The sequence below is a fragment of the Pavona decussata genome, unplaced genomic scaffold (assembly GCF_977016875.1).
Source record: "Pavona decussata unplaced genomic scaffold, jaPavDecu1.1 SCAFFOLD_228, whole genome shotgun sequence".
Lineage (NCBI taxonomy): Eukaryota > Metazoa > Cnidaria > Anthozoa > Scleractinia > Agariciidae > Pavona > Pavona decussata.
The window spans coordinates 312,835-328,167 of NW_028145633.1; the positions used below are offsets into that span (position 1 = coordinate 312,835).

Sequence of the window (15,333 nt, forward strand, 5' to 3'; positions counted from 1 at the left end):
ACCCTTACATTTTCCATTGAATACTTTTTAAAAAGACTTTTATTTCTTTCTTTCATGAAATCTCTCTCTCTCTCTTTCTTTTACCCAATTTATAGCCTATTTTAATCAGCAGAGCTAGTTAAGACTATTTTTCTCTGCATCATGTTTAAATTGTAATCAGTACATTTTATTTTATTTTATTTTAAAAATAACATAATTATGTATGTTTGTAGATCGCAGCTGAAACTCATGGTTATGTTGGTTCAGATGTTGCTTCACTCTGTTCAGAAGCTGCTCTTCAACAGGTACAGTTCCCATGTTCTACTTCTCACCCAATTTACTTGTCTTGTAATGTAGTTTAACCCTTTTAAACTTTTGTTTCATTTGCATGTTTTTGAGTTCGCCTTGTTCTGGGTTGCTTTTGTAACATGATAGCGACAGGAACTGTCAACAACAACACATCGTTTTCAAGAACAGCGAGAGACCTTTGTATTTCTTTCTGTATTTGCATTGATAGTTGACCCCCCGTGGAGTTACAAGGTCAAACATTCCAATTTTTTGGTCCTTGAACTAGGGAAAATGCATTATGTCGTCAGGCTGTAGCTTGAGAATTTAAGCTGGGAACCTTTTATTGCCCTCCACATCTATGGCCTATATTTCACTATAATTGGCAAAATGTGGATTGCATACAATGAATGATTTGTTTCACAGGCAGATATGAACACAATGCATTTTTAACCTATTTTTTCTTGCATTAAACTTCCTGGAGAGTACAAAGTTTACTTGAAATTGTCAGAGAATATTAAAAGTACTCCTTTTGACCTGCCGATGCCAGAAACCTCTTCTATCAAATGTTGTATCTGGTATTGTTTGTTTTCCGACATAGGCTATTCTCTTCTTGTACCGAGCGACTAAAATTGTCGTTCGCCGGCGAACAATAAATTGAACAAAAAAGGTTAAAGGGTTAATGAATATTGGTAACTTGTCTCCACAGATTCGTGAAAAAATGGATTTAATTGACTTGGAAGATGAACAAATTGATGCAGAGGTCCTGGACTCGTTAGCTGTTTCAATGGATAACTTTAGGGTGAGTTTTAGCTTTCTCCTTAAAGGGACTACAGTAAAAACCCACATATAAGAACCTAGAATTTTTGGGTTCAGGCTGAATGGGTTCTTATATTTTGGGGTAGTTTTTCCGAAGTCAGGCTGATTAGGTTCTTAGTAGGTTCTTATTTGTAGGATTTGTCATAGTGATACAAAAAGTCAGGGCACTATACAGATTCAAGTCCCAAGACTGCACCAGTATAATAATATACAGTACTACTTATTCTATACTCTGTATTTAAAAGATTTTCAATTTTGAAGTTTCTTCATCGTACTACATACTGTATTAAGCAAATAATTTTCATGGTATATTTCTCAGAAATTTCTCAATTTCTAACAAAATCCAGTATTTTGGCCTTGCAATAAGTGTGTTTTTTTTTTGTATAAGAACCTATTTTTCTTTGCCATGCGAAATAGGTTCTTATATTTTTGGGTATTAAAATGCCCAATTTCAGCCTGTAGGTTCTTAAGAGCGGCTGCCTGTAAGAATCGAGAACTGCATTTCAGCGACCACTTGGTCGAATTTCTGATATTTCGCCTGAAGATACCCTTGAATTAACTATTTTCGAAAATCATATTTTAAAGTTCCAAGGTATTTTATTTTTTGAGAAAATTGCGAGAGTTTGAAATGCGGCCTAGGTGCGGTCACGGGCCGATGAAAACCGCGAAAATTTAGGTCAAAGAACGAAGCACCGTTCACGGTGTAAAATAAGCCAATGAACTTGAAACTTTACACAAACCTAGACCAACCATCTCACAAGAAAATTAATACAATAAACATTCCAAACTCGCCGGCTGCTTTCTAAAGCATGCAGATTTGTGTACGCTACTCAAAATGGCCTCGAAACTAATGCCTATTTTCATTGAAATAAAAGTGTTTCTGGTATGTCATTTTCTCTAAATTAAATCTCATATCTCGAAAGACGAAGAAAAGAACTTTATTTGTTCCAAGTTTCAAGCTCTGATTCAAACTCTTTACCACTCAAAGAAGATCGAATATGCGTGCGATACTTGCGGCTCGCAATTCACGTCACGAATTATGAGATAAGAACCGATTCACAAACACTTGACATCTGGAGCCCGTGAATGTTTCCAAACATCACATATTAGGCCCTAAAAGTAATCAGATTGACTGAAGACAGCCATTCAATGTTTTTCGATCCCAAATTTCTTTCCTATTCTGCTCTAAAATAATATAGTTATTCCGGTCAATTAGCCTACGAAACATGTGCAACAAATTTGCATACCATTTCGATGTCGCAGGAAAAAGTAGCGCAAATCAAACTTTACAGCTCCTTTATCTTCTTAAATGAAGCAGTCAATCAGTAAAATGGAGAAAAACGTGTGACTTTGTTCCTTCCGTGTTATTTTGAGTGTTCGTTTTTAGCAGGGACGGCTCAAATCAATAAGCCAGTGTGACACTGAACAACTGTAACTCGATATTCACTTCGTTGATGTGGGTAACGCGCACGTGATCCTGGCCAGGCACTTTGCGCGTTAAGGGCGCTTTCAGAAAAGTACTGCTTGATGGCCAAGCTATGACTACCCTGGTGATGATAACCTTGTCAAGCTTAAAGACTGTACAAGAGATCTGAGAGCCCACCTTTCCAGCTTTGTTTTTTTTCCGCGAAAAAACTCGACGTAAAGTATTAGTGTCAGTTTTGTTTTTTTGACTCACAGTAATGCAGATCCTGGAACGTCGATTTTTCGCAAAAAAAAAATCTATCCATAACCACCATCCCCACAATTAAAAATATAAAATTTTTAACTTTGAGGGTATCCGAGTAGTGAATTCCTCACCGACCAACCCGACCTCCCCCACCCTCGTCCCTATCCCCCCTTGCGATAAGCGTCAATTGTGGTTATTGTTTACTTTCCTAAACCGGTTTTCTCGTTGTTCCTGCCAGTTTCTTTCAATTTCCGAGAAGATAGGAATCTTGCCAACCTTGGTCTGTCTGCTATTGGCCACGAAAACTAACTTATTAGCGCAAGCGGGTGAGGGCCGTAACTACCTTATCACTAGCACGTGCGGGTGAGGGCCGTATTTCGCCTATACATTTTCCAATTTCAGATTTCCTGTTATTATTTTTTTTCACGGAGTTGAAAAAAACTGGCAGGAGCAGCGAGAAAACGGTCATTAGGAAAGTAAACAATAACCACAGCATTATTGACGCTTATTGCTAGGGGGGAGGGAGAGGTCGGGTTGGTGGCCGGTGGGAAATTCACTACTATGCTCTCAAATATACAGATTTTATATTTTTAATTGTGAGGAAGGTGGTTATGGGTGTTTTTTTTTTTTTTCACGAACAAATTGACGTTCCAGGGTCTGTATAATTGTAAGTTAAAAAACGAAATGACACTGATACTTGAATTTTTTTTGCAAAAAAAAAAAAAAAAACAAACAACAACAACCAAAGCTGGCAAGATGGGCTAGGGCGGCTCGCATCTCTTGTACAGTCTTTTAGCTTGACAAGGTTTTCATCACCAGGGTAGTCGTAGCTTGGCCCACAAGCAGTAATTTTCACTATTTACAGTTTCTAAAAGCGCCCTGTACGCGCAGGATTCCATACCGAAATGCCTGGCCAAGATCACGTGGGCGTTACCCACATCAGCGAAGTGAATATCGAGTTACAGTTGTTCAGTTATTGATTTGAGCCGTCGCTGCTTAAAACGAACACTCAAAATAACACGGAAGGAACAAAGTCACACGTTTTTCTCCATTTTACTGATCGACTGCTTCATTTAAGAAGATAAAGGAGCTGTAAAGTTTGATTTGCACTACTTTTTCCTGCGACATCGAAATGGTATGCAAATTTGTTGTGCATGTTTCATATGCTAATTGACCGGAATAACTATATTATTTTAGAGCAGAATAGGAAAGAAATTTGGGATCGAAAAACATTGAATGGCTGTCTTCAGTCAATCTGATTAGTTTTAGGGCCTAATATGTGATGTTTGGAAACATTCACGGGCTCTAGATGTCAAGTGTTTGTGAATCGGTTCTTATCTCATAATTCGTGACGTGAATTGCGAGCCGCAAGTATTGCACGCATATTCGATCTTCCTTGAGTGGGAAAGAGTTTGAATCAGAGCTTGAAACTTGGAACAAATAAAGTTCTTTTCTTCGTCTTTCGAGATATGAGATTTAATTTAGAGAAAATGACATACCAGAAACACTTTTATTTCAATGAAAATAGGCATTAGTTTCGAGGCCATTTTGAGTAGCGTACACAAATCTGCATGCTTTAGAAAGCAGCCGGCGAGTTTGGAATGTTTATTGTATTAATTTTCTTGTGAGATGGTTGGTCTAGGTTTGTGTAAAGTTTCAAGTTCATTGGCTTATTTTACACCGTGAACGGTGCTTCGTTCTTTGACCTAAATTTTCGCGGTTTTCATCGGCCCGTGACCGCACCTAGGCCGCATTTCAAACTCTCGCAATTTTCTCAAAAAATAAAATACCTTGGAACTTTAAAATATGATTTTCGAAAATAGTTAATTCAAGGGTATCTTCAGGCGAAATATCAGAAATTCGACCAAGTGGTCGCTGAAATGCAGTTCTCGATTCTTACAGGCAGCCGCTCTTAAATCACTAGGTTCTTCAGTATACGTGGTTTTTTACTGTACGTCACGCCAGGCACATGTGTGCGTTGAGGGGAAGCACTTTAAAATTGTTGGCCCAACTTTTTCAAATCCTATCTGAACGTTCAGGAAGCTGTTTTCGTCTGTTTGAATGGCATTCATTGGAAAGTTAATTGGATCTGTTGTTTACAAAATAATGTTCTTTGGTATAACAGAAGCTGTTTGTTTTGATATTTTTGAAAGCTCTTCCAAAGGCATAAAAGCAACAATCCCACGACAAGTTGTATGCAAATTAGTCTCAACCGGACTCAATTGTACATGTTCCCTAGCTGACATAGTCCCTTATATGAGTCTTAAAGCTAATTTTTAGAGATGGTGATTTGTTGTACAGAAGCACCTCCCCAAAGCACAATCTCCTGCCAGTTATGTACATAATTATTGTGCAGGCTCACAGCTTTGGAAAATCAACTTGCATATCTACAGTACTTTGACTTGGAGAGTTAAATTCATCTTTTTCTTCCAATTGATTGTAGATTTGCATATATTTGAATGTAGTCATGTTTTAACCCTTTAATAAGCCCTAACAGTGATCAGCATCAAATTTCTCCTTGTAATATCAATGTTTTTTTCAACCCCTGAGGTCATGAGAATTAAGGATATGATCACCCAAGGTGACGTTCCTTGACATTTTAATAACTTCTCCACAATACTTTCATAAGAAAGGTATGGGGACAAGATAGGAGAATTTGTTCTTTTTCTTTCATTTCTTCTGGATTCGAAATGAGAAAAATCAGAAAAAAACAAGAAAATAAGCCACATTGATTTTGAGCATTGCGCATTTAACATCACATCCAAGGCTTTTCAGCTAGATCCAACCATTTTCCTTGCTCCCAGTCATTTGCAAATCAAGTAATGGCAGAGAGCAAAAACTAAAAAACTCTATTTAAATAGCCAGACTTCTTGTATGAATTTTGAGATAAAAATTGGCATGGTACCTATTTAGTACGTCTATTTTTGAAATCTGAAGAGAAAAGGTCATGCAAGATTTCCATTGTAGTAGTGCTTAAGGCCCAGGGGGGATACTCGGGTATAAACGTGACGGGGGGTATTGTTTTTGGTCTAAAATTTTCAACTCCTGTATTTTTTTGGGTTGAAGATTTAACCATGTATTTTTTTGGGTCTAAAAAATCTGCGCGTATTTTTTTGGGTTTGAATTTCCGCTGGGCTAATTAACAATTATTCCACGAGCGCGCGTTGGATATGAGATGATAGATAGCCAACGAGGCGCGAAGCGCCGAGTTGGCTATAATCATCTCATATCCAACAAGCGCAAGTGGAATAATTGTTTTATTAAAAACAATCAAGAAATATTGCTAGATCTTACTGATTTCGCTGTGCAAGAACAACCAGAAGACAATTTAATGGTCGCCATTTCTCGGCCATGGTATAATTGCTCATATACCATGGCTGCTAAGCCAATCAAATCCCTCGAATTGCATTGTACAATGATTCAGTTTTTAATAATAGTTCTTACGCAATTCAAGCCAAAGTTCCCGCAAGATCCGAAAGCATGATTCGAATAATCTCCAGTCTTGTATTTTTTTGGTGTGCACAATATAAGGTCCATGTATTTTTTTGGGTTCAAAATGTTAGTCTCCGTCGGACCCCCCCCCCCCCCCCCGTCACGTTTATACCCAAGTCCCCCCCCTGGGGCTTAAAGGGTTAGAGGATCATAGGTTACCAAGTAACTTATAACAACACCTCTTTTCCATGTTTCGTTTGGTAACAGTATGCCATGGGAGTATCCAATCCTTCAGCGCTGCGCGAGACTGTGGTTGAGGTACCAACGACTACATGGGATGACATTGGTGGTTTGGAGAATGTCAAGCGTGAACTGCAGGAGTTGGTGCAATACCCAGTGGAGCACCCTGACAAGTTCCTCAAGTTTGGAATGACGCCATCCAAAGGTGTGCTGTTTTATGGTCCACCTGGCTGTGGTAAGACACTCCTAGCTAAGGCCATTGCAAACGAGTGCCAGGCAAATTTCATTTCCATCAAAGGTCCAGAGCTTCTTACCATGTGGTTTGGTGAGTCCGAGGCGAACGTGAGAGACGTTTTTGACAAGGTTAGTTTATTATTTGTTGTTTTGATTTCTACAGTGTCAGGAGGACAAAACATCCAACTTTCAGGTCGCATTCAATTGGCTGTATCCCAGAATAAGGGAATTGTTCATAACAAGTTTGTTCGAAGAGGACCCACCTTGTCTGGGGTGGGGAAGTTATCAAAGACACCACCTATCTTGCGAGCATTACAGAAAAAATTTTATTGGCTTTAAATTTGAATTGACACAGCAAGAGTCAGCATTGCTAGATAAAAAAGAAAAGTGAGGTTTGAATCTCATTGTCATTTTTTACTGCTGGATAGAGGGGTGGCTATGCAATAAAGACACCATCTTTTGAGGTTGAGAAAGGGGGGTGCACCATCTATTTTGGGGTTTGGTGTGTCGTGTTTGAGTGTAGTAGTTTTGAACACTCCCCAAAGAGTAACAGGAATTTTAGCTGTTAGATTTTCTCCCTGTTAGTTAAATTTGGGGCAATGAATCTACAACCTTTAAGTGATGCACGATAAGTTTAGAGCCATTCTGTACTCCAGTAGCTCCAAAAATCTCTTATGAGAGATTTCTAATGTCATCATTGCATGTATTCCTCTTCTGGAATAGGTTCAATCGAACGCACCCTCAGTTAACTTAATTATCTGGCCAAACGAAATTGTACCTGCTTGGAATAATGCTTCAAAGTTAACCAAAACAAGACAATAGTTTGAAGATTCATTCAGATATAGTGTGGAAGTTAATTACATACAAATCCAAGCTGACATGACTAATATTGTGCCTTTGTCACTTTTGGTGGTTATTTTGTTTCGTTTCATGATGTGAAAGCAAACTCATTCTTGATGGATAAATTAAAAGCAAGTCAAATTCAATTTTTGAACTTGGAGTTAAATAACATGTTATTGAAAGGGTTCCAAGTAATGAATGATGAATTCATATACATCTACAGGACGAATTCCATTATCCCTGTGCAATTTATAAAATTCTTGCACAAAATAGGCACATGTACTTTATACAGATGTTAAGCTGTTTAAAGGGCGATTTAGACAGTACGATTTAGCCTACGATTTGTCGCATGCGACACGCTTACGCCATGCCTACAACACGAATCGCGTCTTGTAAATCAACCTACAACGTCCTTACGACAGACGCACACAACACGAAAAATGTCGTAGGATTTTAAAACAAGTTTTAAAATTCTACGACAATCGTAGGTAAAGGCAATGTTGAGTGGCAAGAGTTGTGTACGATTTTTACATGACGCAAGCAGCGCGCGCTCTAGAAATCGCGTGCGACAGTCGTAAGAGAAAATCGTGCCGTCTAAATCGCCCTTAATGCTACAAGTTTTTGGGTCTAAAAAATTCATTCAAAATTGTCCCATGCCTCAGTCTAATCCTGATATTAAGCTGAGGCACAGTGTGTTTCATTGTTTGATTTACTATTTGCTTTTTCTGTAGGCTCGCAGTGCTGCTCCTTGTGTGCTATTCTTTGATGAATTGGACTCCATTGCTAAAGCTAGAGGAGGCAATGTTGGAGATGGAGGTAAGTGAGAACATTGTATTATTATAACATAGCGCGCGCATCCTAATCTAATTCCTATCGGCGTCATCATGGTACATTTCTCAACATACGCACGGCCGTGCGTCCATCCGATGACGTGTGCGAGTCAGGTGAAGGAAGCATGCGCGCCCTATGTTATAAAAAACTTTTTACAGAGAGACAACACCATAAAAAATGTATATTTATAAGAGCTTGTCGAAGTTAATGAAACGTTTTACATTAAACCGATATGAGAAACCACTTTCACCTTTTTTTTTTCAGAGAATTTTGTAATTTATCACTGAACAAAACCTGTTTTCCAGGAATCGTTTACTTTATTTTCACTATGTTATAAAAGAATTGGTCCATGCTTTTAGCTGTGCGTATATCGAGTTATGGATGTACTTGGGAAGTTTGGAGAGCACTCAAGAAGCTAGAGTTGCTCTCGGCTACGCCTCAAGCAACTCTTACGCTTCTCTCATGCTCTCCAAACTTCCCGCGTGCATCCATAACTCGATATACATGCATGAACCAATTATTAACTGAAACAATAACTTTTTTTGAAGAAAGATCAATAACAGTGGAACTAGTTATTGTGATCAGCTGAACAGGAGAATGAACAAACGAACCTGGGGTTGATTCAATAAAACAAAGAAGTAGTTTACATTGTACCAGCTGGGCAGTTAATTTGGCAAGCATACACAAAAGAAACTCAATGATTGGTACAAAAACAAAGTCAAAAATCGTTGTTTAAGACTTCTTACAATGTTAAACAGACTCATGTTGTGCATGAGTGCGTGATAACAATGGTCCAGATTGTAAGTTACAAGTGTCAACATTTTGTTAAATTGACCCCTGAATTCAAGTGACATACAAACTTGCGGAAATTTTTAGCTCTGAATCAGTGCTAATTGGGGACACTACTAGAATGCATTAATAACAAGAACACTAAGATAGTTATAAGGTTGTACAGATTTAAATAACTGGGATTACTCCTCTTCATATTTACAGCTTGAAATCACCACAAAGACAGTTGCATCACTAATCAAATAATAAGTTAAGAGTACATGCAGGTTTATGTACAGCTAAAAGGAAATAAAGACTGCATCACACCAGTTGTTATACAGATAACAGGCGGCAAAACGTAGCCATCAAAGACTATTCCATTTTTAAAAGTTCTGTGTAATTATTAGTTTAGCTTCTCTGACTTGCATAGCATTTGGAAAAATCTGCCTGACTTCATCAGAAAGTTACAAGAATTCATAATTACCCTTCATTTATGCTCATACTGTAAAGGTTGTCTTTGATTTTGAATTACAGACATGCAATGCAGTGAAAGCAAATGCCCTTCACTCACTTACTGCTTAGTTATCTACAGTGCAATAAATCTTTAAAGAGATTTTAATTACTTTGTTTTTGTCACCATGTTTTTAGGTGGGGCAGCAGATCGTGTGATCAACCAAGTGCTCACTGAAATGGACGGCATGAATGTCAAGAAGAATGTATTTATCATTGGAGCTACAAACAGGTTTGACATTTTGTGGTGTTTACTTGTTGCCATTGACAGACATTTGGTGACTCCTACCAGTTCAACGATCAAGGGAAGCCAAATGTTGTTACTGTGTATTTAATTCCATGAAGGAATGTTGTTATACTCCTTGTCAGTTCACATTGTAGGAGACATTAATCCTTTACCAGCAACACTGTTTTTCATGCGTGTGCGAAAACAAGTCATTTTCATGACAGGCTTCCCGTTCAGAGTTGGAAAACACATCATTCTTGCCAGAATCGTCCCATATTCTGTCCAGAATGTCAACTCAAGACTATGCTGTTCACATGGTTATCAGAAGAAAATGCACCTTCAATACATTCAATATGGCAGCTCATACAAGGAAAACAAAGCTGGTTTCACCATTACGTAGAGCTCACAAATTGTCTTGCTCTTTACCAGCCCATCTGGATTTCCCAAAAGTTAAATTATGTCTGTTTTCAGGTTACAATACAGCTGCGCTGTATTGTATCGGCATACAGAGTACATCTTTTAGCAGTGAAGGGGTTCACAGCCTGTCCTGTGAGCAAAAGCTTTCTTGTGAGCTTGCAGTCTGCTGTCAGATGAACCATTATGTTTGCTTGCTGTTACTTGTTTAAGTGTGAAGCTTTTTCAATATCATGTTATGTACTGTTTGGTCTTTTGGATATGTATGTATATATATGTTATTATTTTTGTCTGCTTTTGCCCTTCAGGCCAGACATCATTGATCCAGCCATTTTGCGGCCAGGTCGTCTGGATCAACTGATTTACATTCCCCTTCCAGATGAGCCAGTAAGTTAGTTTATAACTCAAAATTTCCGCTAGTTTCGTTGTGGATCAGTTTGTACAAGAGGCTTAGTAGGCAAGGTCACCAGCATAGAACCATGTACTATATAATCTAGAATGGCGCCATAAGTCATTCTCATTTCTAGCCGCAAAACTTTGGAATTCGTGAAACTCGAGTAACTGTGTTACATTTTCTATCTTAAATTTATAGAATTCGTTACCTACGTATGTGAGAAATGCCAAGGATATTTCTACTTTTAAATGTCTTTTTGAAGAAGCAGGTTTTTAGATAGATTTAAGATTTAAGTAATTTAAGTAATTTTTAAATTTTTTCTTTTCTTTGTGATGCTTTTCGTTTCACGCACATGTTTTAATGAGTTTTTATCACTCCTAGATGTAGCGTGGGTAAATAAAGTATGTATTTGTATTGTACTCAAACTATTCATATTGTTCTGTTTCAGTCTCGTGTGTCCATTCTCACAGCATGCTTAAGGAAATCTCCAATAGCAAAGGTTTGTTCAGTTTGCTCTTTTGATTAGTACTGTAACAGTTGTTCTGCATGTTAGGTGGAGCTTGGCCAGTTTAAGATGTTTAATATTGGCCATTTTTAAACTAGAGGACGCATTATCTTTCGTTGTACTGTACATCGCACAAAGGAAGATAGTTTGTCCAGACAGATCTTGTGTGTGGGTCTTGTGGCGGTCTTTATACTAGAGACGCATAACCAGACGAACAACGAATGTTTGCCCAAGTTTGTCCAGACGGATAATACGACCTCTAGTATAAAAACCACAGCTTGTCATTCAATGTTCACACTATAAATGGCTGAAAACGTTACCATCCTACCCTTTTAGTTTTAAATTTGGCAGAATCCAATTTTCATTTCACCGCTTTTCTTACAATCTTTGTCACTTAGATCCCGTAGAAGTATTTACAGAAAAAAAATCTGCTAAAATTTACTCTGGTTGACTGCAAGCACTGTTATTATAGTGTTCTTCACAACTTTGGATAAAGGGAAAAGTTTGTAAAGAAACTGCAATGCTGCATCACTGGGGAGTGAAAGCAAATGTTTGGTTTTAAGGATGGTGCCTACTAATGCCGAAGTATTTTTGTGCAGTTTATTACTATGTGGGAAAACAGATCTTAGCAAGGCCTCTTGGAATCCAAAAAGAAAATTGGGGGTAACCACGCATTTTTCAGAGATAATTAAGCAATAATATCTCTAAAAAGCGCCAAAATATAAAGCAATGTATGGGATTTTTTCCTAAATTGAAGCTTAATTATCTCTGAAAAATGCATGGTTACCCCTAATTTTCTTTTGAGATATCAAAAGCACTTGCTAAGTTCTGCTTTCTCTGTATAGTTTTAAACCGAGCAAAATTATCTCTGTATTAGTAGGCACCACCCATAGGAACTGAGTATCTCGAGATGCGCAGTAACAATAGTAGGCACCGTCCTTAAGTAATGTTTAAAACATGAGCAGCAGTGTTTTGTTGGGATTTAAAACAACAGGGCACAGCCGAGTGGTTTAAGACCTGATAAAGCACGTGCTGCAAGTTTTTTGAACGGCTTCAAAAAGCGTGTGTCAAGAGAGTTCATAACAACGATGCTTTCGTGAATGTTGGAAATTAGCATACGAGAAAAACATTAAACACCGCATACTGATAAGGAGGAGTTTTTATCGGGTTTGCATGTGATGTTTTATCGACCATTTGATAGGTCAATGGGCTTATGAATCATTAATGAGTTTGTGAAAAACATGTTATTTGGCCTCAGTCCAAAAAGAGATTTGAGTGCTGGCATTTTCAGTGTTACCTCTTGGTGAGATTCTCTCTGACAAATATGGGCCAATGCTTGAAATGTCAGCACTCAAATCTCTTTACAGCAGCCAGATTACCTTATCAACTTTGTTAATAAAGCCAACATTGTTTACAACTCAGTGTAGCATAGTGAACAGCTCCTGCAATCTCTGGGTGGTTTGATAACAAATCTAAAAATGGAGACCATCTCTTGCCAAAGAGAGGTGCAAAACAACGGACCTTCCGTGGGAGAGTATGGACATTTTTTGGAACTGCAAATTTCCCCCACCAACAAAGCCCCAGAGTTTTTTAAGAGACTAACACAGCACAGCATGACTGCTAATGTCTTTGAGTTAACTAATGTTGAGCTATCATACAAAACGAATAAAAAACAATAGACTAGAAATACATAAACATTCTTTTTCTTTGATTTGGTGTAAGACGGTGGTAATGAGATACCGCATCGTATAAGAGATTTACCTAAGAAACAATTCAAAGGAGAAATTCTTCGGCTTCTCCTCAACATTTTAGTAAATGAAAATGACTATATTGAAATGCCTATTATAGTACAGAAAATAGGTTTCGTTAATTAGTTGCAACTTGTAATTGTTGTCTTTCGTTCATTTTTCGACTTTTTTTTCTTTTTTGTGTGTGTTGTTCGTGATTTCTCTACCTCCCATAAATTCTATTTGTTGTGTCTTTGATTGTAATAACTGTAATAATATTAATTTTATCCTTAAACAGTTAGAAGTCTGGCCTGCCTATATTAGCTCTCGCTACCTGCAGGCCAATCTCTCTTTTTTGCTAAATTTTTGAATAAACTTGAAACTTGAACTTCAACTTACAATAATTATTGGTAAAGGTTCATGCAATATAACCCCTTCCTCTACCTGAGCTGCATACCACCCCCGGAACTTTTCTCTGTTAATTCAATGGTGATGAAATTACATTGACCAGGTCTAACACACTTTATGTTTGCATTACAACAGGATGTAGACTTGGATTATGTTGCCAAGGTTACCCATGGGTTCAGTGGTGCTGATCTTACAGAGATCTGCCAAAGGGTAAGATTAATTACTATCAGCTAACTAATGCATTTTGTTTGGAGGCTGGTTGAAATCGTAGAGAGAAATTTAATGTTTTAAGCCCCAATAGAACACTTACATGTATGTCCAGAAATGCACCTAACCCTGAATTTGGGTACTTCATATAAAACAGACCTTTTTGTTGTTTTCATATGACTTCATGTCAGGGTCGGAAATTAACTTTTTTAGGCAAGCGCCAAGTGGCAACTGAAATTTTTTTTTCAGTCGCCATATGGAAAAATGTGGTCGCCAAAAAGCAGTTCCTTCACACCAAAACACAAACCAAAATTTTTGGTTGCCAGATGGAAAATTCTGGTCGCCAATTTTTCTTTTAAGAATCAGAACGAAGAGAACGCGTTTGGGGCCGCAATGGCGATTTATACACCTACCACTGAAAAACCACGACGAATGAATCGAATGCCGGCTATATACGCAGTTTCATAAGCCAATCTTTTAAGAAGTATTTTTATAGTTTGTACCTTAGTTTATTTTATTCACACGGTAATGTATTTTCGTTTTCTTTTAAACATATGATTGTAAAGCGCTATTGATCAGCACGTGTAAATACGCGTTATATAAATTGGTAAATTATTATTATTATAAGACTGCTAAATGTTTCAAGTCAACTTATTACCTTCTCTTGTCTCTACCTTTTAGAGAAGAAATGTACCCGATTGAAAAACTGCCGGTTGGTTCTTTGCTCTATGTTCAAAACCGTAAACGATCTTTCCTTTCGCGTTCTGTCAAGACAATCGACGGATCGCCATGTTGTTTGTACCAGGCCACAACCGTGCAGCATTTCTCGTTCAAAAAACATGGCGGCGAAGCTTCGCACTGCTCGAGCTGTGAAGCATTGTGATAGATTTATAATAACAGGAAAATCGGTTTTATACTTCAAAAGCAGTGGAAAGGTAAAAAATAAGTGACCAATTGGCGGGCAGCTTTGAATTTTATTTTTATCGATTTGGCTGAAAATCAAAGTTACTGTTTGTATAATGCCCGGGGGGGGGGGGGGGTACTCCCTTATATGGGCTATATAGGTATGTGCGGCGCCAAAGGGTATGGTTTCTCGGCTGTTTTGGTCATAAATAGGGTATCGCTTTTAGCCACTTTGCCGCCATTTTGGTAATAAATAGAATATAGATTTTTGCACTGTAGTCCTGGGTTCGTTTTTTTTTTTAGAAGAAGCTACTTCAGGTCATAAATAGGGTAGGGAAAATCGCAGATTTTGATCATAAATAGGGTAAGGGTTTTGGGAAGCGGGCCGCACACCCCTACCCAATTTTTTTTGGAGTACCCCCCTCCCCCCCCCCGGGGTATAATGATCATGGCATGAAATAGTTCATCGCCCGCTGGCTACTAGTTATGAAATTCTGGTTGCCAGTGCAAAATTTTTAGTCGCATTGGCGACCAGGAAAGCGCAATTTCGGACCCTGCATGTTTGACAGTATTATTTGTGTTTCAGTGAGAATTAAGGTTAGGGGACACCTTGTGATGTCTATCATACAGTTCATGAATCTCATTAGCGTGCATTTCTGAACATATCTCAATAGAGTGTGTTTGCAGCAACCATATTAGAGGAGCAAAACAATACCTCATTGGTACTTAATTTCACGATTTTGGCAAGACAGTATTTGGCGGGGTTTTATTTTCACAATTTCAATAGGCAAATATGAAAAAGGGTATTAAATTTCGCAATTCAAGCGTTCTTAACTTCATTTTATTTTCAAAAAGTCCGAACTTTTTAAAATTTCTAGATGAACTTTAACAAGCAAAACGCATATTTGAAAATTAACTTTTAGATGTATTACAACTTGTATG

The 15,333-nt window shown here is 37.9% G+C and overlaps 1 protein-coding gene across 1 annotated transcript in view; it reads left to right on the forward strand.

Annotated features, from left to right (window-relative positions):
• The window catches only part of LOC146458784 (transitional endoplasmic reticulum ATPase-like), a 38,937-nt gene that overhangs the window by 18,814 nt on the left and 4,790 nt on the right, over positions 1-15,333 (forward strand). The window contains exons 16-23 of the mRNA XM_085090262.1: positions 213-284; positions 974-1,066; positions 6,452-6,787; positions 8,230-8,314; positions 9,746-9,839; positions 10,556-10,634; positions 11,090-11,140; positions 13,417-13,491. Coding sequence (XP_084946388.1) covers positions 213-284; positions 974-1,066; positions 6,452-6,787; positions 8,230-8,314; positions 9,746-9,839; positions 10,556-10,634; positions 11,090-11,140; positions 13,417-13,491 — 885 coding nt within the window. The remainder of the gene's footprint in view (positions 1-212; positions 285-973; positions 1,067-6,451; positions 6,788-8,229; positions 8,315-9,745; positions 9,840-10,555; positions 10,635-11,089; positions 11,141-13,416; positions 13,492-15,333) is intronic.